At 47.6% G+C, this 27,428-nt stretch overlaps 1 protein-coding gene and 1 pseudogene across 1 annotated transcript in view; both read right to left on the bottom strand.

Moving 5' to 3' along the window:
• Window positions 1-27,145, bottom strand: part of LOC149369534 (luciferin 4-monooxygenase-like) — a 35,701-nt gene extending 8,556 nt beyond the window's left edge. Inside the window, exons 1-4 of the mRNA XM_089575859.1 lie at window positions 27,134-27,145; window positions 26,200-26,481; window positions 21,960-22,104; window positions 3,993-4,262 (exon numbers count right to left, since the gene is read on the bottom strand). Coding sequence (XP_089431985.1) covers window positions 3,993-4,262; window positions 21,960-22,104; window positions 26,200-26,481; window positions 27,134-27,145 — 709 coding nt within the window. The remainder of the gene's footprint in view (window positions 1-3,992; window positions 4,263-21,959; window positions 22,105-26,199; window positions 26,482-27,133) is intronic.
• Window positions 11,460-18,646, bottom strand: LOC149369535 (uncharacterized; annotated as a pseudogene).
• Window positions 27,146-27,428: the final 283 nt, after the last annotated feature.

The following is a 27,428-nucleotide window of genomic DNA, read 5'->3' as shown; positions in this document are numbered from 1 at the left end:
GCGCAAGCGCCTCCCCGCTGTCACCATAACTAGATAATATCAAAATCGATCCGTTGCACGCAGCTTTTCATTTCTTTTTTTGCGACATAAGGAGCGTTAGCAATAAACGCGACGCCCTTTCCAGTCGGATCGACACATGCACTGCAGACGTGTTGATCCTGACAGAAACTTGGCTCTCTGCTAAAATCAATGATAAAGAAATTTTGAATTGCGCACGTAAATACAAATTCCACAGTTGTGACCGTGGAACTCGACCTGGAGGTGGCGTTTTGATAGCAGTCGCGGACGGCTTGGTTTCCTTTAATGTTCCTATTCTTTGTTCGCTTGAATTGGTTTGTGTGAACATCCGCCTCAACCACAAAGATATTATTTTTTTCGCGTGTTATTGTCCTCCCAATTCATGTATTAGCTTTTCATCTGACTTGCATGGTGTTCTAAGTAAATTGCACACCAGGTTTCCCTCATCACCCACTTCCGTTTTAGGCGACTTCAACTTTCCTAACATCACTTGGAACGTACCTTTTGCCGTTTGCAAATGACAACTCCGCTGAATGCATTTCCTTTCTTGAAGTATGCTCCGACTTTAATTTGTGTCAGTTAGTTACTAGTCCAACACGTATTACTCAGTCTAGCGCTAGTATCCTTGATCTAGTACTTACCACACATCCGGACCTCGTTCAGTCACTTTCTCAGCTGCCTGTCTTGAGTGATCATTCCGTCATACATTTTAATATGCGGAATAATTCCCCACGCAAGCAAGTGAGCACAAAATTTATTAGGGACTACGGAAGAGCGGACTATGCGTCTATTAATGCAGGACTGGCAGAATTTACAAGTGATCACTTTTCTCGATTTTCTGACAGATCAGTAGAATAAAACTGGCTTGCTTTAAAATCGAAAATACTGGAGCTTACTAACCGATTTATTTCCCTACGTAGAATAAAAAACAGCTCCAATGCACCTTGGTTTACAGCGTCACTGAAGCGATTACTGAACAAAAAAAAGCGTATCTTCCGGAAGGCCAAGTTATCCACGTGCGAAGAATGATGGGAGGCTTATCATCGCGTGGCAGCAGCGTACTCAAATGCACTTTCAATCGCCAAACGCACATTTTTCGAACGCACATTGCCATCGATGCTTGCCTCAAATCCGCGCAAATTTTGGAATGTTGCCCGCGGTGATGACACTACGCAGATTGAATTACTCGCTGCTGATCAATCTGTCGTTCCTCCGGAAAGCTGTTGTACTGTTTTGAATGAAGTGTTCTCAGCATCCTTTTTGAAAAACGTTCCCTCTACCCTTCCTATTGTGTCTCAGATTGATCACCCATGTATGGATCCTGTCATTTTAGATTGGACCGGTATATGCAAATTAATATCTGGAATTAAACTTTCTTCCACACCAGGCATAGATGATATTAGTCCGAAATTCCTGAAAAACACTGAAGCGTATTCGGCAGTATTGTTAACAACACTTTTTTCGCAGTCCTTGCAATGTGGTGAACTTCCGGAGGACTGGAAAGTGGGGAAGGTGGTTGCTTTACACAAGTCAGGTGACGTTCATTCCCCTACCAATTGCAGGCCGATCTCACTAACAAACATTCCCTGCAAGCTACTGGAACATGTAATTTATAGCCATATAATAACTTTTCTTGAGGGTAACTCTTTCTTTCAGTATTAATCAACACGGTTTTCGAAAGAACTATTCATGTGAAACTCAACTTTTAGCCTTTACAAACGACTTGTTTTGAGCTGTTGATTCTAACTTAGTTATTGACTGCATTTTCATTGATTTCGCCAAGGCTTTCGATACTGTTTGCCATAGTTTACTACTTCTGAAACTAAGCAGACTTAATATTGATCCGAACGTCTTAAAATGGATTGAATGGTTTGTCTAACCGCACACAATTTGTAACTGCTAACGGCCATAGCTCTGATCCTTGCGGTGTAGCCTCTGGTGTTCCACAGGGATCAGTGCTGGGGCCGTTGCTCTTTCTAATTTATATTAACGACTTACCTAATAACATTTCTTCTTCCATAAAACTCTTTGATGATGATTGTATTATTTACCGTCAAACTAAAAGCTCTGCTGACCGCCTTACCCTCCAGTCGGACATTAATCACATTTCCTCTTGGTGTAACACTTGGTTAATGAAGCTGAATGTAAGTAAATGCAAGTTTATGAGAATTTCCCGCCACTCACCTACTCAGGTTTCCTGTGATTATTCACTATGTAATACTCCTTTAACACCATATTTCCACATACAACTACCTTGGTGTGCATATTTGCAGTAACCTTTCCTGGCAAGCTCACGTGGACTATGTCACAAGTAACGCTAACCGTACTCTCGGTTACTTACGTCGCAACTTTTCTATGGCACCCACTAACTTGAAACTTGTACTGTACAAAACATTAGTCAGGCCAAAACTTGAATATGCGTCGTCTGTATGGGACCCTATTCTTAACTCACTAATTCTGAAAATCGAAGCCATTCAAAATCGGGATGTCCGTTTCATTTTCTCTAACTATCATAGAACTGCAAGTGTAACTCAAATGAAAGCAAATTTAAACTTACCGGATCTTTCAATTCATCGAAGAATTTCCCGTCTATGCCTATTCCACAAAATCTACCATTCAAACCATCATCTCAGAGATACGTTGCTTGTACCACCATCTTACATTTCATCCCGCAGCGACCACCAGTTCAAAGTTGGCGTACCCAGCAGTCGCACCAACTTACACTTCGCCTCTTTTATCCCCAAGACTGCTAAGGAATGGAACCACCTTCCCGCTTCCATCGCCTCCATTACAAACGCCGACTTGTTTAAAAATGCTGTAATTGATTTTACATTGTAGTGCTGCGTTACCTGTTCTGTTTTTGTTGTGTACCACCCACTCCTCTCTGTAATGCTTCGGCCCTGAGAGTAAATAAATAAATAAATAAATAGAAAGGGTAATATACGTGAATATACTCGATTATAGATACCAAATATTTCTTTTCGATACTCTAAAATGGCTAGCACTAAAATCTTCGACAAGTAAAAACCGTTTTCACTCTGAATACACCAAAAAAAGAAAAAATGCCCTGAAGCGTAGTCAGAAAAACATCCCTTCATTGGTGCTTGGTTCTCTCACAAAAAGGAAAGGAAAAAGGAGTCTCATTACGAAGAATTTTATGGCTGTGGAATTGCATAGAAAGTCATGTTCTCGCAAAGAGATACTTGCGTGAAGCACGTGTCCGGCATAGATGACATGGAAATGTTTTTACTATCTGAGCACCTCACGTCACCATATATGACGAAGCTGAAGAAGAATCGAGGCGCTACTTTTTGTCCTTCCCTATTACACAACAGGGGGCAGAGCCACGTGACTGCCAATATGTGTGCCCTGTGAATGAACGTCATGCACGCTGTCTGACCTCAGACAGCACAGCACAGTTACCACTTGAAATAGAAAACTATTTTTAATAAAGATACTTCGAAGGACGGAAGGAAGGTTTATCTTTGGTTAACGCACAGTTTTCGGTGACTTCCATCAGTAGAAGTGCAGTATTCTTCATAAACAAGGATGTTATGTCTTTTCAGGTGCTTTTTTTAAAAGATTGGTTGCTTCTCTGCCTTAAATTGACATGAAAGCGATAGGTGATCTGTTTCAGAGTAGATATTTTTTATTCGATTGGTTTATTATGTTTCGTGCAACTCATGATGTCACTGCGCAGATGTCGCCTCTCGACGGCCTTCTGTGTATATCGGGGAGGAAGGTGGGTTTGATACCTCGTCGAAATGATATACCAGCTTGGAAATCACAGCGTACGCCTTTAATTCATTCGGTTCTGAAGGTGCGGTTTTAGTGAATGTTTGTTCGTCTCGCCTACTGAAAGGTGACCAGTACGTGCCTCGAAAGCAAGATGTCTTGAACTTTACCCGCTCCCCACCTGAGCTACATGTAGTGTCGTCAATGGTTACCGCCACACTGCAGCATGAAGGACTCACGTTTCACTGTGCCCTTGATGCTCTCTGCTAACCGCTGGCGGTCCTGCCTGTTGCCTTCCTCCGTGAGGATGACGGCCGCCGCAGGTGCCTCGCCCAGCTCACTGTGCGGCAAGCCTACCACGGCCATTTCGGCGATCTCGGCTCCGTGTTCACGAAGGAGCAGCTCTTCTAGCTCGGACGGAACCACCTGGTTGGCCATGCACTTTATCATCTGCTTTAGTCGGTCGGCGATGTAGAGCCTTCCGTCCTCGTCGTAGTAGCCGCAATCGCCTGCAGGCACCATTCGTGTTAATTATGGGTTAGCAGTTTCAAACCGTTGGGTTTGGATCTAAATTTTCTGCATGATCAAGAAATGTATTCGGAGTAGTAGCGGAAAGCGGCGCAGGAATAGATTTTTGAGTCTACAAAGAAGTCTTTTCCACCCTACAGACCTGTCGGTGTTGTAAACGACGTTGCGTCAATGGGGCGTCAAGCAATGTGGAAAATTATACACTTTCGTTTCTGAACTGGATTTTCATGTGTTGAACCTTTCCCTCTACGTTTCTTTTCCTAGTCGATTAGGTTGAACTGCTGCACGAAAGTTTCAGTAGCCGCATATTTTGTCCACCAGTCTACAAGTACATGTGCTGATGACGTAGACCTAGATAAATCTTATCGTTTTTTTTTTCTTTTCCCGGCGCATGGCCCTAAAAATACTCACGTGCTCTCTCCACTGGGCTACTGTGAGCACTTCCCCCAGAACCCTTTTGGAAAGGGCAGTCGCAGTTCGTGTGTCTTTGCCAGGAATTGCATTAGTGTATAAGAACGGACACATGGAAGCTGATGCTTCAACCACGTGGAGGAAGGACGGGCATCTGACACGTTGCCTTTGCTTTCCATTGCTGCAGTCAAGCTTTCGTGGCAGGTACGGCTTCCGCGCTTTGAACGGATTCGCTTCCATAGCAGCCAAGAACCCGTGTGGAGGTGCTGCCTTCAGCATGCAACGGGGACAATCGAATGCAATGAAGCACTATGTTTTCGGGGTTTCTGTTGCTCCCCGCATATTCTCCAGAGTGGAGCTTGCACTTCGTGCGCGGGATCGAATTGTTGGCGATGCACCCGGCTACAGAGTGCTGCTGCCCGCGCTTGAGAAAGGAGTGCATAGAAAAGCTGTTGCAATCACCCAATTTACTGTTTATCGCTTGCTACTTGGGGAGGAAGATTTGGAGATATTCGTTCCCTGCATCGCTGATGCCTGTGCGTGATCACCGCCTACCGTGTAATAGCTTGCTCTACACGTATTGTTTTGCGCTCGGCGTTCACTTCGACGGGGTGATTGAAGAAACGGTATTTGCGATGATGCTGTTGAACGCGAAAGCATCATTAAGTTTTGATGCCTTTGAGGTGTAGACATCGGAACACCCGGAATTCTCAGCGGGTATCGGGCATAAGGCGAAAGTGTCCCTCAAATGTAATTTTAGTAGGGGCCTTTCGGGACGGTATCATATCAGTGCCGGTGCCTGTTATCACCAGCTCATGTGCAACGTGCTGCACTGCCTCCTCTCTTCTTAACCCTGCCTTCTCTCCCCATGACCCTATATATCCAGGGACCGTAATGAACCTTGCCAGTTGTTCCCTGACTGTGCCGTTCGTCATTCACATCGACTTCACGATACATGGTGTCAGAAGTGGGATAGCCACCCTCGTCCGAGAGCAGCGGTGGCGGTTGCTGGCTACAAGCAGCAAGAATGGATTGCATCAGACCACCGGAACAACTGCGCATCACCGGAGACGGCGGTAAGAACTGGGCCCTCTTCAAGCAGAAGTTTGAAATATTTTGGCAAGCAACGTCCTGCACTGAAAAGCCAAGGTCCAGCGCCGTGAAAACTGCACAGTTTCTAAGCTTGGTGGGTGAAGACGCGTTAGAGGTCTTCAATAACTTCACTTTTGCCACAGGGGAAAGCAAACAGGACTATGATACAGTGGTCGCAAAGTTCGAGTCGTACTGCGTCGAGCAGCAAAACGACATTCACGAACGATACACATTTCGCACTCGCATCCATGATAAAGGGGATTCCTTCGAGCAGTTTCTTCGGGATCTCATGAAACAAGCCAGGAATTGCAACTTTGGCACAATGGTCGACGACATGGTGCGTGATCAAATCGTTTTTGGCACGAACTCTCCCAAGCTGGCAGGCGCGAAATTTTTCTCGCGTTTGGATGCGAATGCGGGGTTTCATCAAATTCCGCTGGATGAGGACTCGTCAAGAAAATGTACAATCGCCCAATTTTTTAATCTGAACGCGCGAGCATCGACCGGCCAGTCGATAAGCGCCGTATAACGGAGCACAGCGGCGAAGTGTGCGAGAATACGCGCGTGCGCGCAATGCACAGTCCAGTGCAGCTTCCCTCTGCCAGGCTGTTCCGGCAACCGGACCCCACCCCACCTGCTTTTTTGTCCGTTATCGCCTTTCCTTCTGTTTTCTCCACGCCACTGACAAAGGATTAGAAAAGGCAACGTGGTACCGCCTTCTTTTCTGTAGGAGAGGGAAGTGTGAATTGATAAGTGAAATAATCCGATCAGATGTCATTGCTATCGCGCTTCACAGTATATAAGGCCTTGCATCCGCTTTCTGGAGTGTTTGCTTCACGCAGCATCAACAATGCCTCCTCGGGTGCCAGAGGAAAAGAGAGTAGCTGCAGTACGCATGTCTTTGAGCGGCACATCCCAAAGACAGATCGCGATGGCTTTGGATTTACATGTAGCGACAGTGAACAGGATAATTTGCGCGTTTAGAGACGAAGGGCGCATAGGTGATGCAGCAAGGAACTGCGTTCGGAAGACGACAGCAGAAGAGGATGCCGCCTTGGTTCTCGTCGCCGAGACTAATCCCTTCATGACGGCTGGCCAGGTTAGAGATGCGGTTGGCCTCGATGTCAGCGAAGAATTGGTGAGAAAACGGCTTTTGGAAGAAGGCCTGAAGAATCGAAGTGCTGCCCAAAAGCCGCTTCTTTCCGACACAGCGAAAGCAAAAAGACTGGATTTTGCACAGGCCCATCTGCACTGGACAGCAGATGACTGGCACAATGTCGTCTTTACCGACGAGTCCACATTCTGCACGCAGTGGGACCAAAAACGCAAAGTATACAGACCAGACCTAACGAGGTTCGTTTCTTCCTATTATGAATATTTAGCTAGTTTGTGCCTGTTTCTATTTTCACAAATTTATTCCTGTGAGCCTTTTCTTGTTATTGTTAATTTAAGATACGTTTGTGGTGTAAATTGCCGCAATTTTAAATTGGCTTATTGTTCTCCTCTCTTGTAGGTATGATCCCCGATACGTCCACCAAGTAAGAGCCAGTGGACGCAAAAGCATCAACGTTTGGGGGATTGTAACCAAAGAGGGCCTTGGACCACTACACAGAATACAGGGCCGATTTTGTACCGCCTCCTACATTAATATCGTCGAACAGGTGCTCCTGCCTCATGTGCTCGACGGTCCTTTCAATGACGGCTGCTTCATCCTACAACAGGACTTGTCCCCCGTGCACACGTCTCGCGCTGCCAAAGGCCGCCTGGAAGAACTCGGAATCATGACCATTGACTGGCCGCCACAAGGAGCGGACATGAATGTAATTGAAAACGTGTGGGGCCTAATGAAAAAGAACTTATCAAAAATGCGGCTTCACAACGTGAGCTGCGATGAACTATGGCGCAAAGTTGAAGCCGAATGGGAGCTGTTGAAAATCGACCACAACCTCGTACCAGCGCTGTACGACTCTCTTCCGCGACGCATCGCAACGGTTGTTCAGTCTGCTGGAGCCTTCTCCAAATACTGAAGGGCAACAAGCGAGTTGCGACACCCGGGACCGCACAATTTCTCAACCAGCTGGAATTACCAAAATCTCTAATACCCCTTGGTAACCAGTGCGAGCAAAGGTATCCTTATTGAGGCGTTGTTTTTCTTCTGGTTTTGCTCTCGAGAAAAGCAATACATTTATTTCTGATCACACATAGGCATGGCACGCTATTCTTTGCAACATAGAAGTTTCTAATCAGCAGGACATCCAGCGGCAGATATCTTCTTGCCGCAGGAAATTGCCGCGTGAGCCGTAGGGAAAATAAAAATAAAAAGAAATGCTGATTCGCACGTAGTGCAATCAGCCGGTGTATGTCGCATTCCATCGAGCCCAAGCGGTGCCACTTGACCCTTTATTTATAGCGTGATGGCAGCGTTCAGAAAAGAAAATACGAAGACGATAACTGCTCGAAAGGGGGTGGGGCCCGGTTCCCGGAAGAGCCTGGCAGAGGGCAGCTGGACTGGACTGGGCATTGTGCGCACGCGCGTATTCTCGCACACTTCGCCGCTATGCTCCGTTGTACGGCGCTTATCGACTGGCCGGTCGACGCTCGCGCGTTCAGGTTAAAAAATTGGGCGATTGTACGTTCGCGACGCCCTTTGGTCGTTATTGTTTTCTACGCCTTCCGTTCGGCGTAGCCTCAGCCAGCGAAGTATTCCAGAAAGCCCTGAATGAGACATTTGATGGCCTCCCCGGTGTGCGAGTGTACTGCTGAATTCCAATGGCAGATTGAGACCGCTCCGTCGGATCGCGTACGGAGGACGTCGGAGCGCGTAGCTTTGCCACCTCCCATTTTGCGATTGGAATGCCAGTGCTCCCTCGGGAGCGCGACGCCAGCGCCGCAGCTGCGAGCCGCGGAAACTAGGCACGCCGCCGGAGCGGACGCCCTGCTAGCTTCGTGTTCGAGTGCGACAGGAGATGCGCGAGGCGCGATCTCCGCGTTCACAGACGCCGTCTCGGCGAAACAAAAAGGAGGTAGTACGAAGGCCGTAATGTAAAACCGAAACCAGAGCGTATGTACAGGATGGTCCACTCTCCGTGAACACGCGAGTATGCAGCCGCGGTCTTCGGAGAGCCAGTGAGCCTGTCCCTACCGTTCACAAAAGAAGTGCCGGACGACGCTCAGGCAAGTTGCTCGCTGCTCGATTTTCCAGCCTTGCGACTGCGAGACGCAAGCCGCTGAACCAATCAGGGAGACAGTCGAGCTTTCGGCAACGACGCCGCCCGCGGACACGCCGAGCGACGAACTGCGCTGCCCCCCGGCCAACGTTTCTCCCTGGCTGCCGTAGTCGTCGCTAAGCCTAACTGTTTTTCATCGATGCCGCTGCTGAGGGCGCTTCGGAATTGGCCAGCGCTGTAGTAAAGGGGCTACTCGCGTCACCGTTTTACTGTGTTCCTCGTCTCGTAATAAAATAAAGACATGATCCATTTCTGCGACGCCTCCAACAGCGGAGCTAGCAGACAGCAGGCCAGCCACACTGGTCATCAGGAAGAAATTTGCTTGTATCGCAGTTATCACTTCTACCAGCAACTCGGTATTGGCCAACGATCCTCAAAAATGATTAATTTTTTACATTCCTCTACTCCAGGGCTTGTTATGAACGCGAACAAAGAATATTAGCGCATTTTTCTGACGCCGGCGGCAGGCATATACAGGCCGGCAGCTTCACACTCGCTGTCCATTTCAGACGAATCTTCACTGCTGGACTCTGAGCCTTCAGTGCCCGAGTCGGAACTGTGACTTCCATGAAGCAAAATTAGTGCCGCACGGCTCGAAGCAAGATCATTGCCGTCCACTGTTGACTGGAAAGTGCCCGGCTGTCCCGGCTGTTCCGGCTCGCCCGGCTCACCACGTAGCGACGACAGGAACGAAGCGGCTGCTGCCGGTCGCGACAGGAAGCAGACGCGGCGGAAAAGAAAACGTCATGCGAGGTTCCGGTCAAATCCGCCGATTTCGGCGGATCAAGTATCGCTGCTCCACGGAGCAATCCGGGATTTACGCCTGATCCCGATCTGCCATTGGAGCATACAACTCGCGCTCCCATTTTGCCATTGGAATACGACTGAGCCAAACCGAGCAGAAAAACTTGATCCCGATCTGCCATTGGAATTCAACATATGTCGACGATGTTCTAAATTGGGGTACAACTAGGGCAGAGCATGACGACCGGCTGCATGACGTCCTAAGCGCGGCTGAAGGGGTAGGACTGACCTTCAACGAGGCAAAATGTGAGTTTGTCGTTGAAACAATTGCCTTCCTGGGCGACATTATTAGCAGCAAAGCCATAAGACCAAACCACACTCTCGTGAAGAGCCTTCTAAAAATGCCAAAACCGAAACATAAGCAAGCGGTGGAGAGAATGCTTGGCGGCTTTAGCAAATACCCACCAGGACTAGCTCAGAAGACGACAGCGCTGCGGTCCCTTATCAAGCAGAATTCGCTGTTTGAGTGGACACAAAATGATGAGAAGGACTGGCAGGACATTTGCAAACCATTGACCGAAGCACCGCTTCTGGCAATATTTGACCCAACAAAGGAAACGAAAGTGACGTCAAATGCATCACAAGCTGGCATGGGCTCAGCCCTGTTGCAGCGTCATGGTGCTACCGTCAGACCGGTAGCATATGCATCTCGAGCTCTGACAGAAGCCGAGCAACGATATTCGCAAATCGAGAAAGAAGCACTTGTCTTTGGTTGCGAATAATTCCATCATTTTGTGTATGGCCATCCGATACCTTTAGAAAGTGACCACCGGCCGCTGATGGATATCGCTAAGAAAGGGATTGGGGACATGCCACCTAGAGAGCAGCGTTTCTCTTTGCGGCTTTTGAAATACAACTACGTGTTTCGTATGTTCCTGGCAAACAGATGGAGCTCGCCGATATGTTGTCAAGGTCACTACTCCCTGCTGATGTCGTCGCTGTGGGTACAGATGATGTCGAAGTGCACGCTGTCAATGTACTATCGTCAACCGTGAGTGAAAGAACAATGACGCGCCTTGAACGCCAGACATCGACGGATCCCTATCTGCAGGGTGTGATACAGAGCATTTCGACAGGCGGGCCTATAGACGGGTGTTTTAAGCCCATCGCGGCGGAGCTATCAGTTGTGAACGGCGTACTCATGAAGGGCACAAGGATCATAATTCCCACAAGCGTGCGTGCCGAGATATTGGAGCGCATTCATGCAGGGCACCTCGGTATAGCCAAGAGCAAAGCAAGAGCTAGGCAACTGGTTTACTGGCCTGGGAGGAACTCTGACATAGAATCATTGAATCAAAGATGTGCAATCTGCAGGAAGTACGCTTACAGTCAGCCAGGAGAACCACTAATGCTTCGTTCAACGCCGAATCAAGCTTGGCAACGTGTTGGTGTCGATATATTTCAGTACGGGGTAAAGTACTATTTGTGCGTTTATGACACTTTGTCAAATTTTCCGGATGTAGAGGAGCTCTCTGATCTGAGTGCGAGCAGAGTCATTGAAAAGCTCAGTGCAGTATTTTCAAGATATGGCATCCCAGTTGAACTTTGCACCGATAATGGACCTCAATTTCTAGCCGCGAGTTTGCAAGCTTTTCGAAACTGTGTGACTTTCATCACACTACGTCCAGCCCACAGTTTCCGCGCTCAAATGATCTTGCTGAAAAGGGCGTACGGGTGATCAAAAGGATTCTTAAGAAGACAAGCGAAAGAAATGAAGACTTTGGCTTGGTGTATTAAATTACAGGACGAGACCATTATAAGACAGCCGGTCGCCTGCAGAGCTGCTTCAAGGAAGGAGTCTTCGCGCCCCATTGCCCGACTTCCGCCCGTAGCCGATCATCCAGGTCCGCAAGCAAAAGCAGTTGAGCTAGAACAGCCGCAACCTGCCATCCCTTACAGAAGGTGACGTCGTGTGGATAAAAGGGTCCTCATGTGAAAGAAAAGCCAAAGTGATATCACCTGCCGGACCGCGATCCTATCGCGTTCCAACCGGCGAAAGCATCTTGAGGCGCAACCGGCAGCATTTGCTCGCAACAAGGGAGCGATTCGCTTCATGCTCATCGGAGGGCAGTGACTCTGTTGACGACCTACCGACCGGAGCCCAGCATCAGCATGGCACCTCATCACCTCAGGATCCTACAGCCACTTCTCCGACGGCACAGCCTCCCCTGCCAAGGCGGTCCACGAGACCCACAAGGCAACCCATGCGTTTAGGCTACGACAAGAACTTTCAACAAGTCACTAACGGCTGATTCTTATTGTTAAAGGAAGGGCGATGTACCATATCAGCGCCGGTGCCTGTTTGTTATCACCAGCTAATGTACAACGCGCTGCACTGCCTCCTCTCTTCTTAATCCTGCCTTGTCTCCCCACGGCCCTATATATGCACGGACTGTAATAAACCTTGCCAGTTGTTGTTCCTTGACTGTGCCGTTCGTCATTCCGATCGACTTCACGATACAGGGACTAAAATGATTACCTCCGAACGTCCCTTTCGGTTGTCTTTATGCAAACAAGATTGTGGCAACCAAGAGCTTCGCAGGCGACATCGTTCTGTTCCCGTTATATCCATGCTTGTATTCCTGGAGACAGACATGACCGTGACACCAGATGTCAGATTGGGTACGTGAACCTTATTCCAGCGTTACCGTACGAGCAACTGCAGATTCCATCTCCAGAAATATTACAGACACAGTATTCAGCTGGCCCGTCATAAGCATCGTCGCAACTGCTCTTTCTGTCAATGTCGATTTAACTTTTCTGTTCTTTTGTTTTTGCCGTCCAGAGAGCATCTAAATGCGTGGACGTTACCCTAGCAGCACAGCCAATCGACCCAATACTGGTAACATATTGGCAAAGTGCGGTCCTGCGACGGGCCATAGTGAAACCATCCATTTACAATATTGGGCCGGTTACCTGTGCTGCTCGGGCAGGTTCTGTCCTTCGGCGTTGCGTTGGGCGCCATGCACGAAAAAGTTCTGCTAAAAATAGTCTTTTGTGTTGCGGATTTGGTACCTCCGATGGTGATCGTTGCGCAAGCTACCGCGGTGGCACGTTTGGAGCCCGTGGGCGGTCTTCACGGGCTAGGAGCCTGCCGGCTGTGATGTGTTGGTTGTTGTTGCGGCATACCTACGAAGCGCAGCCGGGTCCAAAAGCCGACTCGCCGCCATTATGGGCGATAAGTACTTTGTACCCAACTACAGTTAGGGGAAGCCAGCTTACGTTGATTGAATTCCGCATTTTAAGACTCCTTCGGTACATACTAACTTGGCCCTATTTTGTTTGAAGGGGTTTAACTTCCGAAAGCGACTCAGGCTGTGAGAACACCGTAAGGAAGTGCGGCGGATAATCTCGACCACCTGGGGTTCTTTAACATGCACTGATATCGCATGGTACACAGGTCTGTAGCATTTCGCCTCCATCGAAATTCTACCACCCACCCCCCGTCCTCATTTGAACCCGCATAATTCGAGCCAGTAGCCGTGCACCATAGCCACTGAGCCACCGCGGTATCTTTTCCTGGAGGTGCGACGCACGGTAAACCCCACTGCAAATAGGGTATTGCAACTTAGAGACTGTCCCTGTTATGTAGTGATTAGTTCGGCATTCAGATGATACTTGTGTCTGAGAAGTCTATACAGTCACCTTCCAAGGAGATGGATGCAGTGCCGGAACTGCTACGCCAGTCTGGCCTTCGGGCTACCCGAAAATTGCCCATCAAGCTGAGACTAAATGTGGTTTGTGCTTAATTTTGTGAATACAAGAAATCATATCTAACAGCAGGACAGTTTTAGCAAACTTGTCTGTTGCAGAAAATCGCTATTGAGGCTGCAGCGGATTAATAAATGAGAATGGTGCTGTTTACTTTCACGAAGCTATGTGAGGAAAGCCGCGATTAGGGCTCCGGATTAATTGAGACCGCCTGAGATTCTTCAATGTGCGCTGACATGGTACAGCACATGGGCGCCTTTTCCGTTTCGACATTTATCAGAATGGGCGAGAACAAGACAGAAAAAGAAAAGTGCCCTGCACGCACGGCCGGGTGGCACAACGGGCTTTGCGTTTCGATAGTCGCCGCAGCCTGAACTTTTTGTTTTTTTTATCGCGACACTGTGCCTGCTGGCATAACTGAACCCGTGTCCTACGGTGCACCAGCCCGGTACTCTGACCACTGAGCTATCCCGGGTACAGGAGAATATATAGACCTCACGATCATCAACATCATCACCATCAGCCTGACTACGCCCACTGCAGGGCAAAGGCCTCTCCCATGTCTCTCCAATTAACAGTGTCCTTCGCCAGTTGCGGCCACCGTATTCGCGCAAATTTCTGACGACCTCACGGTGTCAGCACACCAAACAATTTCGACTACTAAACGTTCGTATGCACTCTCCGTAGTCGATATGTATCACTCTTGACTTTCCGAAGAAGCTCCTAGTAGGCACACTAGATGCCAGATAGCACGGAAGCGCAGTATATATCGGTGCGTGACCTCGTGGCCTCCGGCAGTTTGCACCCGCTGCTAATTTTGGTGCCACAACTCGAGGTGTCATGAAAGGCATTATATACGCTGATAATTTATAACGAATATTTATTTATTTATTCACGTTGCCTCACAGGCTCCAAGCATGGAGTATTGTGTGAGGGGGGGATTACATAAATAGGGGTAATAACAGGAGCATGCATGACATGATTATATAATGCTGATTGACTGTTAGTACTCATTAAACACTAAGAACATCATTACACAATGCCAACTGACTGTTAGTACTCACCATAAAACAATAAGAACATCATTACACAATGCCAACTGACTGTTAGTACTCACCATCAAACAATAAGAACATCATTATACAATAGTTATTGACGCGTCAGTAATTAGAAAAAATGGCTGTTATTTCGGTCCTAAAAGAAGCTGGATCACGAATATTGACGATGTGTAGCGGAAGACCATTCCAGTGAACAATAGCCTGCGGCAAAGCGGATGAATTGAATGCAACGGTTTTACCTGAAAGGCGTTGAAAGCTGAGATGGTTGTTTAAACGGCGCGAGGTGCGGTGAGGTTGGGCAAGAGGGAGAGTCGAATGATTAGTGCTATAGACTATTTTGTGAAATAAGCAGACTAGGGCAATTAATCTTCGTGATTGCAAGGTACAAAGAGAGAGCGATAATTTAATGTTTGTGACGCTTGAGTGACGGTCATAGTTTCTGGAGATGAAACGCGCAGCACGATTTTGGACTGATTCAAGGGAGTTAATTAAATAAGCCTGGTGAGGTGACCAAATGGATGACGCATATTCGAGTTGCGGACGAACAAATGTTTGATAGGCGAGCTTACGGGTAGTAGCAGGAGTTCCATGAAGATTCCGTTTTAGGTAGCCTAAGGTCCGGGATGCTTTAGCTGTTATTTTCTGGATATGAGTGGACCAGGACAAGTTACATGAAAAATGGACACCGAGGTATTTGTAAGAAGACACCTGAGAGACTAAGCTTTTATCGAGCATGTAATTGAACGAAGAGTTAGATTTTTTGCGGCTGAATGTCATTAACTTGCATTTTTCAGTGTTAAGTGACATTTGCCATGATGAACACCAAGCGGTTACATGATCGAGGTCCCTTTGAAGTGCAAGATGATCTGCAGGTGATCGGATTTTGCGGTAAATTATGCAGTCATCTGCGAACAAGCGAATGGTTGATGTAATGTTGGATGGCAGATCATTAATGTAAATCAGGAACAGCAACGGGCCCAGGACGCTTCCTTGAGGAACACCAGATAGAACATCGCTAAACGGAGATGAGTGGCCGTTAACAACTGTGAACTGTTTACGAAAAGACAAGAAATTCCTTAGCCATGAGGTAGTTAGTGAGTCTAGGTTGAGGGAAGTAATTTTACCTATTAAGCGTGAATGCGCAACGCGGTCGAATGCTTTTGAAAAATCTAAGAATATGCAGTCCATAATTTGCACACGACTTTTGAAAGATTGGTGGAGCATTTTGCGGCATAACATTATTAAGCGCAGCATAGCAACTTTAGCAGGGGGAATGCAATTCTTCGGTACTGATGTCCAGCATGTCCCGTTTACAGCTTCAAGTATTTTATACTTCGCTTCCATGCCGCTCTAGCTATCTCTACAATCGTCAGCCGCTCGGCATCGTCGATTTCGGCGTTAAAGCTGAGCTCGGCGGGAGTAATAACGCCGAGGCAATTTTCGCAAATCGTTTTCGCGTCGCTCTCTTAAAAGTACACTACACTAACTGCACTCGCCAAGCGGCAGTGTTCTGCTGCCGAGCACGACAGTGCGGCGCTGATTCCCGGCTTCGGAGGCAGTACTTCGGACGCATGCGAAATGCGAAGTGCTCTTGAGATTTCTGTCCATATCAAGAAACCATAGCCGCACTTTAACAAGGACACCCACACGCGGGGGCACCTATCGATTCTGGAGTACCTGCATTAGGATCAAGGTTGCCGCTGGGCACAATTTAAAACGAGCCAAAATATGAGCTGGAATTTGAGACAGAAATGGTAATAGCGCTGCAATAAGACGTACACAAGAAAGACTGACACAGGACACGCGCTAACTTCATCTGATTTTATTTACTGCAAGGCCCGCAAATATATGGAAAATTCAAGGCATGCGCAAAAAACACCGGTAAAGCAGGCATCAACAAAACCGATCAAGATATGATATCTCAGTCTTGAAAAGGCGAACTGTGTATCACTCACGCAATCTAATCCCCTCTTCCTAATGTGGTATGCTTCCAAAAGCTCCCGCGCCTTCGTATCTCCACTCCTGCCCAGAATCTTTATCTCCCGAAGCCATGGCTCACACTTCTTGCATTGCTGGCATCTTTTTTGCCCCGGCCCATGTTCTGCCGCACGATTACACACGAAGCACTCAGCGCAGTGCTCCGAAAGATGTGCACCTCCTAGATTTGTTAGCGATCCTGCGTGCTCAGCCGCGCGGTCGTTAACGCACCGCCCCGTTTGTCCCACATAGGCTTTTCCGCAGGACAGTGCTATTTCATACACCACACCTGTGCAGCACTTCATGTACTGCTTGCCATGCTTTTTGTTGCAGGAACTCTTTTTATCGCTCCCAATGCGCGCGCATAGCTGGCCAAGCTTTCGTGGGGCAGAAAACACGACCGCCACGCCATGTCGCTTCTGCCACTTTCTCCACATTGTGCGCGACCCTGTCCACATAAGGCAGCACTTCTGGTCTCACGGACTGTTTGTTCGGCTCGGTCGACTTGTGAAACATCGCACACTTGATTTTTCTTAGGAGGGCTTCAGCAACTGCTGTGATAACCGTGCATGCGAACCCCGCCGAAACCAACCGATCAACTTGCGTATCAAAACTCGTCTGCATAGCATGGTGACACGACTTCACGAGAGCCGACTCAAGGCAGAGGCGAGCAATGGCGCGTTTTACAGTTTTTGAATGTGCCGATGCGTAAGGCAATAGCTCCTTCTGGGCTCGAGGGGAGTAACGCCAACAAAGATGATCCTCGCCCAGGGTAATATTAAGATCTAAAAACTGTAAGCACCCGTCTTTGGGTAGCTCATGAGTGAACACCAACCCCTTCCCCTCTTTTTGGAAGTTGGCTAAAACTGGGCTTACAGCATCCGTGTAGTTCAAGTTTTTTTGTTTTTTAAAAACAACTAAAAAATCGTCAACATACCTAAATACTTTTAGTACTCCCTTCCCTGTTAAACTTAGTTCTAGGGCGCGGTCAATAAATGCTAAGAAAATGTTAGTAAGAACTGGAGCTACGCAGGATCCGATGCAAATCCCTTGTCTTTGGCAGTAAAATTTGTTCTCAAATGAGACAAACATCACACTAAGATGAAATTCAAGCAACTTGATAAAATCACAAACTGACACGCCTGAGGAGTTCTGGAATCCAACAGCACCGCCACCTTCTATGGCATCCCTCACGGAAGTGAACAAGGCATCGTGGGGCACCGAATAAAACAAGTCTTCTACAGCCACAGAAAAAACATAACCAATAGAGGCATTTCCCTCCAGAAGCCTAACAACATCTTTTGAACTTTTTGTAGCAAAAGGATCATGAACACTAAGTGAGCTCAGATGCTCCTGTAAGAATTTGCTAAGAACCACCTGCCACGTACCATTCTCACTGACCACAGTTCTAAAAGGCATCGACGGTTTGTTCGTTTTTGCGGTAAAAATACAGAAAGAGCATTACAGTTACTGTTACTGATGTCGTTTGCCACCCTACCTAATTCTAAGTCCTTACACAACAAGATCGCCTCCCCTTTTACCTTCGTTGCGCTAGCTTTCAAAGGAACACAGTTCTTGGCAATCGCTTCACCTGCTCTTGTTCGGAACTCTCCTTCGGTGAGCACCACGAAGCCACCATCCTTGTCGGCTTGGAGAAGCCGGAGGCAGTGCTGTCTGAAGTAGGACACAACTTTTGCCATGGGATCCTTGCCTGGTCCAGTGGAGGAGCGACCTGTAGATCTGGTCAGTGCATCCACACCATCAAGGAGCCACCTTTCCTTGTTTTCTTCTGCAGCCTTTCCTGCGATGCGTCTGTTTAGAGCGAGGAACTCATGTGCTTGAACCCGTGGTTCATGGCTGAACTTCGGGCCATAGTGTCAACGTGTTTCTTACGTCGCTAGGAAGCTCTACTTCCCCGATGAAAGTCACACCTTTTCCCGTTGGCTTCTTAGTCTTCTGTAAGGCAGTAGACTGTAACACTTCGTTCAGAGTGTGACCCCACCAAAACTCTGTCAATCTTCCCGTAAGGCGACGAATCGACGAAGATTCTTCTCCGCCAGCCACCCCGGATCCAGGTTGTAACATAGAGCACGCACATGGTCTTCACATCTTCTAATTTCTCTCCACAGCTCTGTTTTCAGAAACTTGCAAATGCGCTTGAGTAGCCCTACGGGTGGTCGCAAATACCCAAACAGTGCAGCCACATCCACTGGAGCGTGACCCTTTCGAAGGCAAAACGATATATATATAAAGAGGGGAAGGGGTTGGTGTTCACTCGAGCTACCCAAAGAGGGGTGCTTACAGTTTTAGATCTTAATATTACCCGGGGCGAGGATCATGTTTGTTGGCGTTACTCCCCTCGAGCCTAGAAGGAGCTATTGCCCTACGCATCAGCACACTCAAAAACTGTAAAACGCGCCATTGCTCGCCTCTGCCCTGAGTCGGCTCTCGTGAAGCCGTGTCACCATGCTATGCAGACGAGTTTTGATACGCAAGTTGATCGGTTGGTTTCGGCGGGGTTCGCATGCACGGTTATCACAGCAGTTGCTGAAGCCCTCCTAAGAAAAATCAAGTGTGCGATGTTTCACAAGTCGACTGAGCCGAACAAATAGTCCGTAAGACCAGAAGTGCTGCCTTATGTGCACAGGGTCGCGCACAATGTGAAGAAAGTGGCAAAGCGACATGGCGTGGCGGTCGTGTTTTCTGCCCCACGAAAGCTTGGCCAGCTATGCGCGCGCATTGGGAGCGATAAAAAGAGCTCCTGCAACAAAAAGCATGGCAAGCTGTACGTGAAGTGCTGCACAGGCGTGGTGTATGAAATACCACTGTCCTGCGGAAAAGCCTATGTGGGACAAACGGGGCGGTGCGTTAATGACCGCGCGGCTGAGCACGCACGATCGCTAACAAATCTAGGAGGTGCACATCTTTCGCAGCACTGCGCTGAGTGCTTCGTGCGTAATCGTGCGGCAGAACATGGGCCGGGGCCAAAAATATGCCAGCAAATGCAAGAAGTGTGAGCAACGGCTTCGGGAGATAAAGGTTCTGGGCAGGAGTGGAGATACGAAGGCGCGGGAGCTTTTGGAAGCATACCACATTAGGAAGAGGGGATTAGATTGCGTGAGTGATACCTCGGTTCGCCTTTTCAAGACTGAGATATCATATCTTGATCGGTTTTGTTGATGCCTGTTGTACCGGTGTTTTTTGCGCATGCCTTGAATTTACCATATATTTGCTGGCTTTGCAGTAAATAAAATCACATGAAGTTAGCGCCTGTCCTGTGTCAGTCTTTCTTGTGTACGTCTTATTGCAGCGCTATTACCATTGCTGTCTCAAATAATGCACCATCTAGTCCAAATTGACGTTCTTCTAAACTATGAGCTGGAAGTAGCCAAAATTGTCCATGCCATCCAATATTAGCGCCAAATTTCTAGCCAGATAGAATACGAGCGATATTATCAATACATCTCTAGTGCCTAGTATATTCTAGGCACGATAATGCCACTGTTACCTGAGAAGAATAAATGTTACCTTCCTGAATCAACGCAAGAAACAGAGTAAAGAGCACAAAATTTCCGCCCTTTTTTCTTGTTCTTCAAGGCACATGGACGTTGCAAATATATAAGCGAATTATTGAATGTTCAATGCGTGTACATAGTGTGATCTTGCGGTAGTAACTTTGTCACGTTCTAGCCACCAAGTCAGTAGTGCAATAAAGGAATTTTATCTTGAAGCCGTAGATCAACTGAATTTGATTGCTGGAGTCGCCATTAAGTGGTCGAGCTTCATATTGTTGCGCACCTGCTTTTTGCCAAATTTACACTGGAGAACACGCACTCAGCATCAGAGTTAGAAACTCAAAGCGGCAAAATGTTGGGCCTTCTTGCGGCAAGTGGGGATAGAGCACTCGCTGCAAGTGTCTTTGTACAATCCGGCCGCTGCTCGGCATAAATCCACACATGATGTGTGATAAAGTTCACGCTGTTTGTGTGCGGTTGCCGCATTTCTGGCGCCAGTTCGATGGAAGAACATTAAAAACTACAGCGGAAACTTCAGTATGCGTTCACGGCTCTTCTCGCTTTCGTTGTTATCAGGCATGATAGCATGTAGCCTGTGAATCTGGAAGCCGCTGAAGGATTTGTGTCTCTAGCGGAAACTTCAGTATGCCTTCACGGCTCTCCTTGCTTTCTTGTTATAAGGCTTGAGAGCATGTAGCCTGTGAATCTTTTAAGCCGCTGCAAGATTTGTATCTCCATTTTCCTCAAGAACTGGAAGCAGCCCTCTAGCACGGCTCCTCTGTGCATTTAAAGTTTTTCTCCGGAGATGTCATCTTCTTTCAGGTCGCGCCGTTGGTGCATGTAAGCTCCCCAGCAATCCTAGCCGCCCCTAGGGATACCTTCATGCGCACCAACCCTGCCGGCGGGGATACTGTGATTTAACAAAATGCGACAAAATAAAAGCTCAAAGAAGCCAGAAAGTACCCAGGGTGCCGACCTGGATTTTTCATCGCCAGACAGGGTTAAAAGTAGCCAGTTGGGCGCAAAGTAGCCTCCAATGGCAACCCTGATTAGGACCGCCCAGCTGGGAGACAACAAAAGCCTCCGTTGCGTGGGGCTTCTTTCTGCTTTCTAGAAACGCACAAGTAGCGGCGAACAAGATCTGGTTGTGCCTCCAGGCGCAGTGTCAGGACGCAGATATATTCTTACAACGTGGTCTCACCACACCAATGCAGGTGTATATTAATCAGATTAAGACCGGACCGATTATATATTCACAGGAGGGGATGACGGCCAAGAACAATAAATGATGTACTGTGCGATGTCAGTGCACGTTAAAGAACCCCAGGTGGTGGAAATTTCTGGAGCCCTTCACTAGGGCGTCCCTCATAGCCTGAGTCGCTTTGCGACGTCAAAGCCCTATAAACCATAAAACAGAAGAATAAATGGGCTTCTAAGGGATCTATGCTATGCGAAATGCAGCCTGAAGTTCGATGGCTTAGTGTATTTGCTGCCATAACACATATCTTATAACAGGCTAGTTCCATGAGGAGAAATTACTATGCTATGTTTGGGCAGGCGTTAGTGGAAATTAAAAATTGTCGCCTAAGAATAAGTTCTGTCACTGAAGCAGAAGGCGATACACAGACCGCGCTACTTGCTGGAGTCGCAATTCAAAAATACATGGAGATGATTTTTCGGCGTCAGCAGATATTGCCTGATAAAAGTGCACTGTTCCCTTGTTTAGCAGGAAGCGTATAATTGAGCATTGACTGCAGTTGTTCCGTGGCTGCAATAAGAATAATAAAAAAAATAGTGCCAGGCCAGCCTGTCCTCTTCGCCTCTTCCTGCTACCGCTCTATTCAGTTTTTCTAATCAGTAATTATTCGAAAACAGTTGCGTACCTGACTTTAGCCACCCTTCTTTGTCCAAGAGCTCGGCGTTTTTTCTTGGCATCTTGTAGTAGGTTTTCACCATGGATGCACTTCGGTAGCAAATCTCCCCTGTTTCATAAGGACCTAGTTTCTGGCCAGTCGAGACATCAACGACCTAGAAAATTTATGATTGGCAGCACGAAGATTAGTGGAGACGAAAAGATTGTTTGAGCTGTACAAAATTTTTTCATAAAAAAAAACAATTAAGGCTACATGAACTAATAGCGGATTTTGGCGCTGCCTTGTTGTGGGTACTTCTCGCTCATTAAAGGCACCCAGTGGCATATAAATGTTTGTCTTGGCTCGGTGCAATAATGAGATGACGGTAAGGAGGTGTGTATGTTAACCCTTTCTGACCCGAACTAATGTTGTTCAGTATAAAAATTGTTATCCAGACGCAATCCAGGAATAAGGTAATCCAGCAAGACCACAAAAGTTGCATCGGTTTGTTATCCGTTTTCTTATGATTCCAAATGACTGAGTGGGTGCGAAATGCTTAGTCGTATGTTTTCTTTTAAAATTTCATTTAATATTAGCTGCTTTGAAAACGCGCTTTCTTTGCAAAGAATAGGTGTGTGTCACAGCTCTTACTAAAAATATGCTAGCTTGACGTGCCACACAGCTTCTACCCCTGCTATTATTTTTTTGCTGTGTGAGGGCCGTTGCGCAGCCTTTTGCAAGCGGAATTCTTGATTTGGTTAAAGACAACCACTAGTTGGTTCTTTTGAAACACGATGTGTAAGAAGAGGACGACTACATTCCTAGTATTCTGATTTACAGGCTCGAGCTCACAGCGTCTTTCAGCTTTTAATAAGTATTTGTAATATGAAATTCTCAAAGATCGATTTGGTGCAGAAAGTTTTGAAATATTCTTGAGGTAAAGGTGCACCTTGCAGGGCGATTGTTACCTGTGATGAAGGGTGATGGGTCCAGGATCATTACCGTGCTCGGAGGACAGGCGACGGCTAGCTAGACTCGACTGTCGGTTCGCGTCGCTGGACCCGGTAGAGTTGTGGAGACAATAGACAACTTTAGCATACCGTGTACCGTGTTTACGTTACCGGTACCGGAGTACCTTGAGCCCGCGCGGAGCCAATGCGCATGCGGAAATCGCGTTGATCGCGAGCCACGTACCTGGCAGATACGCACGCTCCTGCAGCATCGAGAACAATCAGCGCGTGACCACCGGCGGTGGGTGGGCTCTCGGTAGTCCAGTAACGATAACGGTAACACGGTACACGGTATGCTAAAGGTGTCTGTTAGCTACAGCGTCGCGGCATTCATAAAGCTGGTTCCCAGGACTGACTCGACGCGTTACAGCCCGCAGCGAAAGACAGCCCCCGACATTTAGGACAAGGTTTTTTTTTCCCTTCTCCACTAGCACTCCTTCTTACACTGCTCGCCCGCACTACTCTGCTATCAGCATCATGACACTATCCCCCCTTTTAAGATAGTTTTTTGCAACTATTCTGCACCAGGTCCTGGAGGATCCGATCACGCAGGTAATGTACGCTTCACGTACAGTCCCTTCGCAGGAAAAGTTTACGGGAACCAAGATCAAATTTTTGGTCACAGGCAAGCATGACAAGCACAAAAATGAAATTTTTACATCCAATGAGCATTTGAAGATAACATTACCGTACACGATAAGAAGCACTGGACGGAAAAACGATGCATAGTAGGAGTCCGCAGTAGCTCTTAAACGCAATAACTCCAACTAATGCCCGCAGCAGTCATGCAATACTGTCCACAGTAACCTCTACTAATCGCCTCATAGCTTGATGGACCTCATTCAGAATTGATGCAAGCGGAGTATAACGCTGCATGAACAAGGCCTTTGTAGAATACACACAAAATGAATATAACTCAGCGACACGATGAACCGTTGGTATGGTACGCGGCTTCCCAGCCTCTTCCCTCCTCCCCGCCGAACTAACAAGTCCCAGATGCGCGTGTAGAGAAAGCCACCGCCATCAGCAGAAGCCTAGCTGACCGGAGGCAATAAAGAGGAGAAAATTGGATAGTAGACGACAGAAGGCTCCAAATAGTATCCTAGTGAAGTTTCATTACCGTCCCACTACAAACTCTGCATAGTGCCCCACGCGCACAGTTCAGTGCAGCACACTGTGCCATACTCTTTCGCGGTGCATGCTTTTCATTTGAGTAGAAACGCACCTTCGCCTGCGTTTGCGACAAAAAAGAAGCCAATTGAAGACACCATGGGGTTGCGGATCCCTCTCTTAGGATCTGGACAGAGTTCGGACTTTATAAAGTTACCAGCCGAGCTCGAAGGGAAGCTCTTCCTTCTTTTCTGAAAACGAAAATATTACATATATCTCACTGCTGCATGAGACCTCCTAGCCATATATGTAAAGCTATTTGCGTAATAATGGGCCTATAATGCGTAAGGACGCTAAGCATCGTAGTGCCCTTACGAGGGTAATATGCGACACTTGCGCTAATGGCGTTGTGTTCAGAAATTTCTCTCCTAAAGTGTTGCCTCACGAGCCACTGAATAGAATGCTTGCAGTGCTTACCTCTTTTATCCACACCCTGTGCCAGCGGCAGCTACGCTTTCCCGACAAACCTCCTGTTCCATCTACACTTATGATACTCCGCTGCGCCATCTACCTTTTTTACATCATGCAAGCCCTTCGCTAACTGAGGAATCATCGGTTTTCTGCGTCACGCATTAGGTTCTCTGCAATATTCATTTCATCTCGCGTATTTCTGCTTCGATATCGTCAAGTGACGTCAGTTTTCTTCTGTCCACTGTCCCTTTTGTGTCTCTCAACTTAACCCCTTTGTTTATTCTTCCATAAGTTGCTGCCTTGGCGTTTAGTTTAGTTTCACAGCTATCGTCGATCTCAGAATTTCGGTGTCTAACATGAGCCCTGTCAGGATACAACTTTTACATTCTCTCCTTTGGCATGGAGACTGGTGAGCTACTTTACATTACCTGATGCTATCTTGCAACACACTTCATGAGTTAGCACAAGTTTCCCTCGTTTAAAAAAAAAACTGTCCATCGGCAGTGTTCCCAGAAGCCTCCATCTGTCACAGTTGGCAGGTGCGAAAGTGGAGAAAGAGCGAGAGCGATACCTGTGAACGATTACAAGTGCGGAAAACCCCCCACTCTACTTTTAGAGTTGAGGATAGACTGGCCGGAAGGTGGATGGCACAGGAAAAAACCCAAAGAGCTGCTACCGTGGAGGAAGGAGGTTCTGCCGCGGACGCAGGTAAGTGCAACCGGTGGTTGGATACTACGGGAGCATCCCGGCAGGTGATATCGTGGAGAGCAAAGTGAACTGGAAAGTGGAGCGGAAATAGCGGAGCCGCGCACGCGAGCCGTGTGCAACGCTTTTGTCGAAGCGGTTGTGTGCGAGCCACCTCCAGAAGCGAATTTGGATAGGCACTGGAGATCAGACATTCAATTGAAGCCCGAGTGTGTGAGGTAGTCAAGTGTAAAGAATAACAAAGAAGGCTAAGTGTGGAGTAACGGTAGTCGTAAAAACACAAGCGTCTTATGTGTAGCGTCATGCAAAAGCAAATGAAAGTATACTGCCACAAATTTCTGTTGAAATGGGCCACCAGTCGCCTATCATTCGTTTCTGTTCTCTTTCAGTCCGAGGGATCGGACCCGCAACTCGCGCTGAGTAAGTGCATGTTCATACCACTCCGAAACCTGGCTGCCTATCTTAGCTGCTCTTACCCTGCCGGACTGTTACTATTGCTTCAGGATTGTGAGCAGTATTTCAGCCCCACATTCCGACTATGCACGTTTAGATTTTGACCAGCTCCGCTCTTATTCCTTCATTGAGCCGCAGAACGGAAAAGTGTCGACAAATGTGAGATTACTAAGGTATCTCTAGTGAAATTTCTTCCTAGGCCTTCCCAATGCAACACAATAAATGAAAATGTAAACACTCGGCGAATAGCACTACGGATAATGTCTCTCTTCGACTGACACTCGTACTGATTTGTATTTTAACCATCTTCCATGTGCAGGACTCCGGTCACTCGGTACTTCCTGGAGGTATAGCATTCCATCTTTAAATATACCGTTTCTGCACCCAATTTAGGGAGTATCATCCACTCTATTGGTGGTACAGTCTAAGTGTGCATTTTTCACTGCCATGCAGCCGTTAAGTTCCACACCATCCTTAGAATTGCCTTCTTGAAATAACATTTAGTATTCTTCGTGGTATACCTTGGCCTCGACCATCGTTGCAGGCGCACCCACGTCACTTCCGGTGTGCGGCTTTCCGGTTTTCGGCGGACTGAAAATGGCTCCACAGGACTCTGTCATGCCGTAGATGTTCAGCAATCTTTCGATGCCAACGAAGGTCTTGCGAGCTGCCTGGGCCACAGAGGCTGGGAGCACGCTTCCAGCCACGGCAATGCCCCGCATGCTGGGTAGGCGCCGGCCCGTGCGCTGCATCTCGTGCACCAGGCCTTGGAGCTGGGACGGGAAAAATAGTGCCGCTGTAGCCTGCACGAAAGGGAGACACAAATACCCGGGCCGTGACTCAGCTTGCATCGAAAATAACCCTTTCGGAGGTGCATGAAGCAGCACACCCCCTCTATTTCAAATGGAGGCATTAAAAAAATTTGCCTGTGAAATTTTCCTGAGTGGACGCGCGACAGCCCCACAGTGTGATGAATGAATTCATTCACTAAAAAATTCTAATGCTATTACCGAGACCATCGCTTACGGGTGCGAGCCATACCTAGTCGCATCACGTAAGAAAGTCATGTAAGGAACCCGCCGGCACAAACCGTTGGCCCAATTTTGGGGGAGAGTGGGCTATGTCTGGCCCTGTATAGGACCAATGCTAGCTTCATTGCCCTCATATTGGTATTGCTATTCAGTTTCATATCCAACAATTGCCCTACTTATTCCCTGTTCTCTCCATACTGGCTACGCCCGTTTGTAGCATCTCCATCAGTAGCCTTAAATGTCCGCTGTTGTCCCCGTATTGGCAATGCCGCTTCATTACAGCTTCAACGATGGCCCTACTTATGCGCTGTAGCCCCCATATTGGCAACACCGCTTCATTACACCTCCAACGACGGCCCTACTTGTGCGCTCTAGCCCCTATATGGTCAATACCGGTTCAATACACCTGCAATGATGGCCCTACTGTAGCCCCCATAATGGCAATGCCACTTCACTAGACCTCCTACGATGGCTCTGCTTGTCTCTTCTTATCCCGTACTGGCACTGCCACCTGTTTACAACTAAAATGATGGCCCTACTTGTACGCTATTTTCCCTGCAGTGGCAATGCCACTCCATTACACATCCAATGATATGCCTGCTTATTTAAATGGCGATTTTCGTCAAACATTTTCTTTTTTATTTTCGTTCACGTTCGGTTATTAATTGCCTTGTTTCTAGGCGCCCATCTAGGCGCCCTACCGAAACTTCTTTCTACTC

Source organism: Amblyomma mixtum, chromosome 1 (genome assembly GCF_055824585.1).
Source record: "Amblyomma mixtum isolate Tamu chromosome 1, ASM5582458v1, whole genome shotgun sequence".
NCBI classification, from domain to species: Eukaryota; Metazoa; Arthropoda; class Arachnida; order Ixodida; family Ixodidae; genus Amblyomma; species Amblyomma mixtum.
The sequence above is the reverse complement of the archived record's forward strand: the minus strand, read 5'-3'. Positions and strand labels throughout refer to the sequence as shown.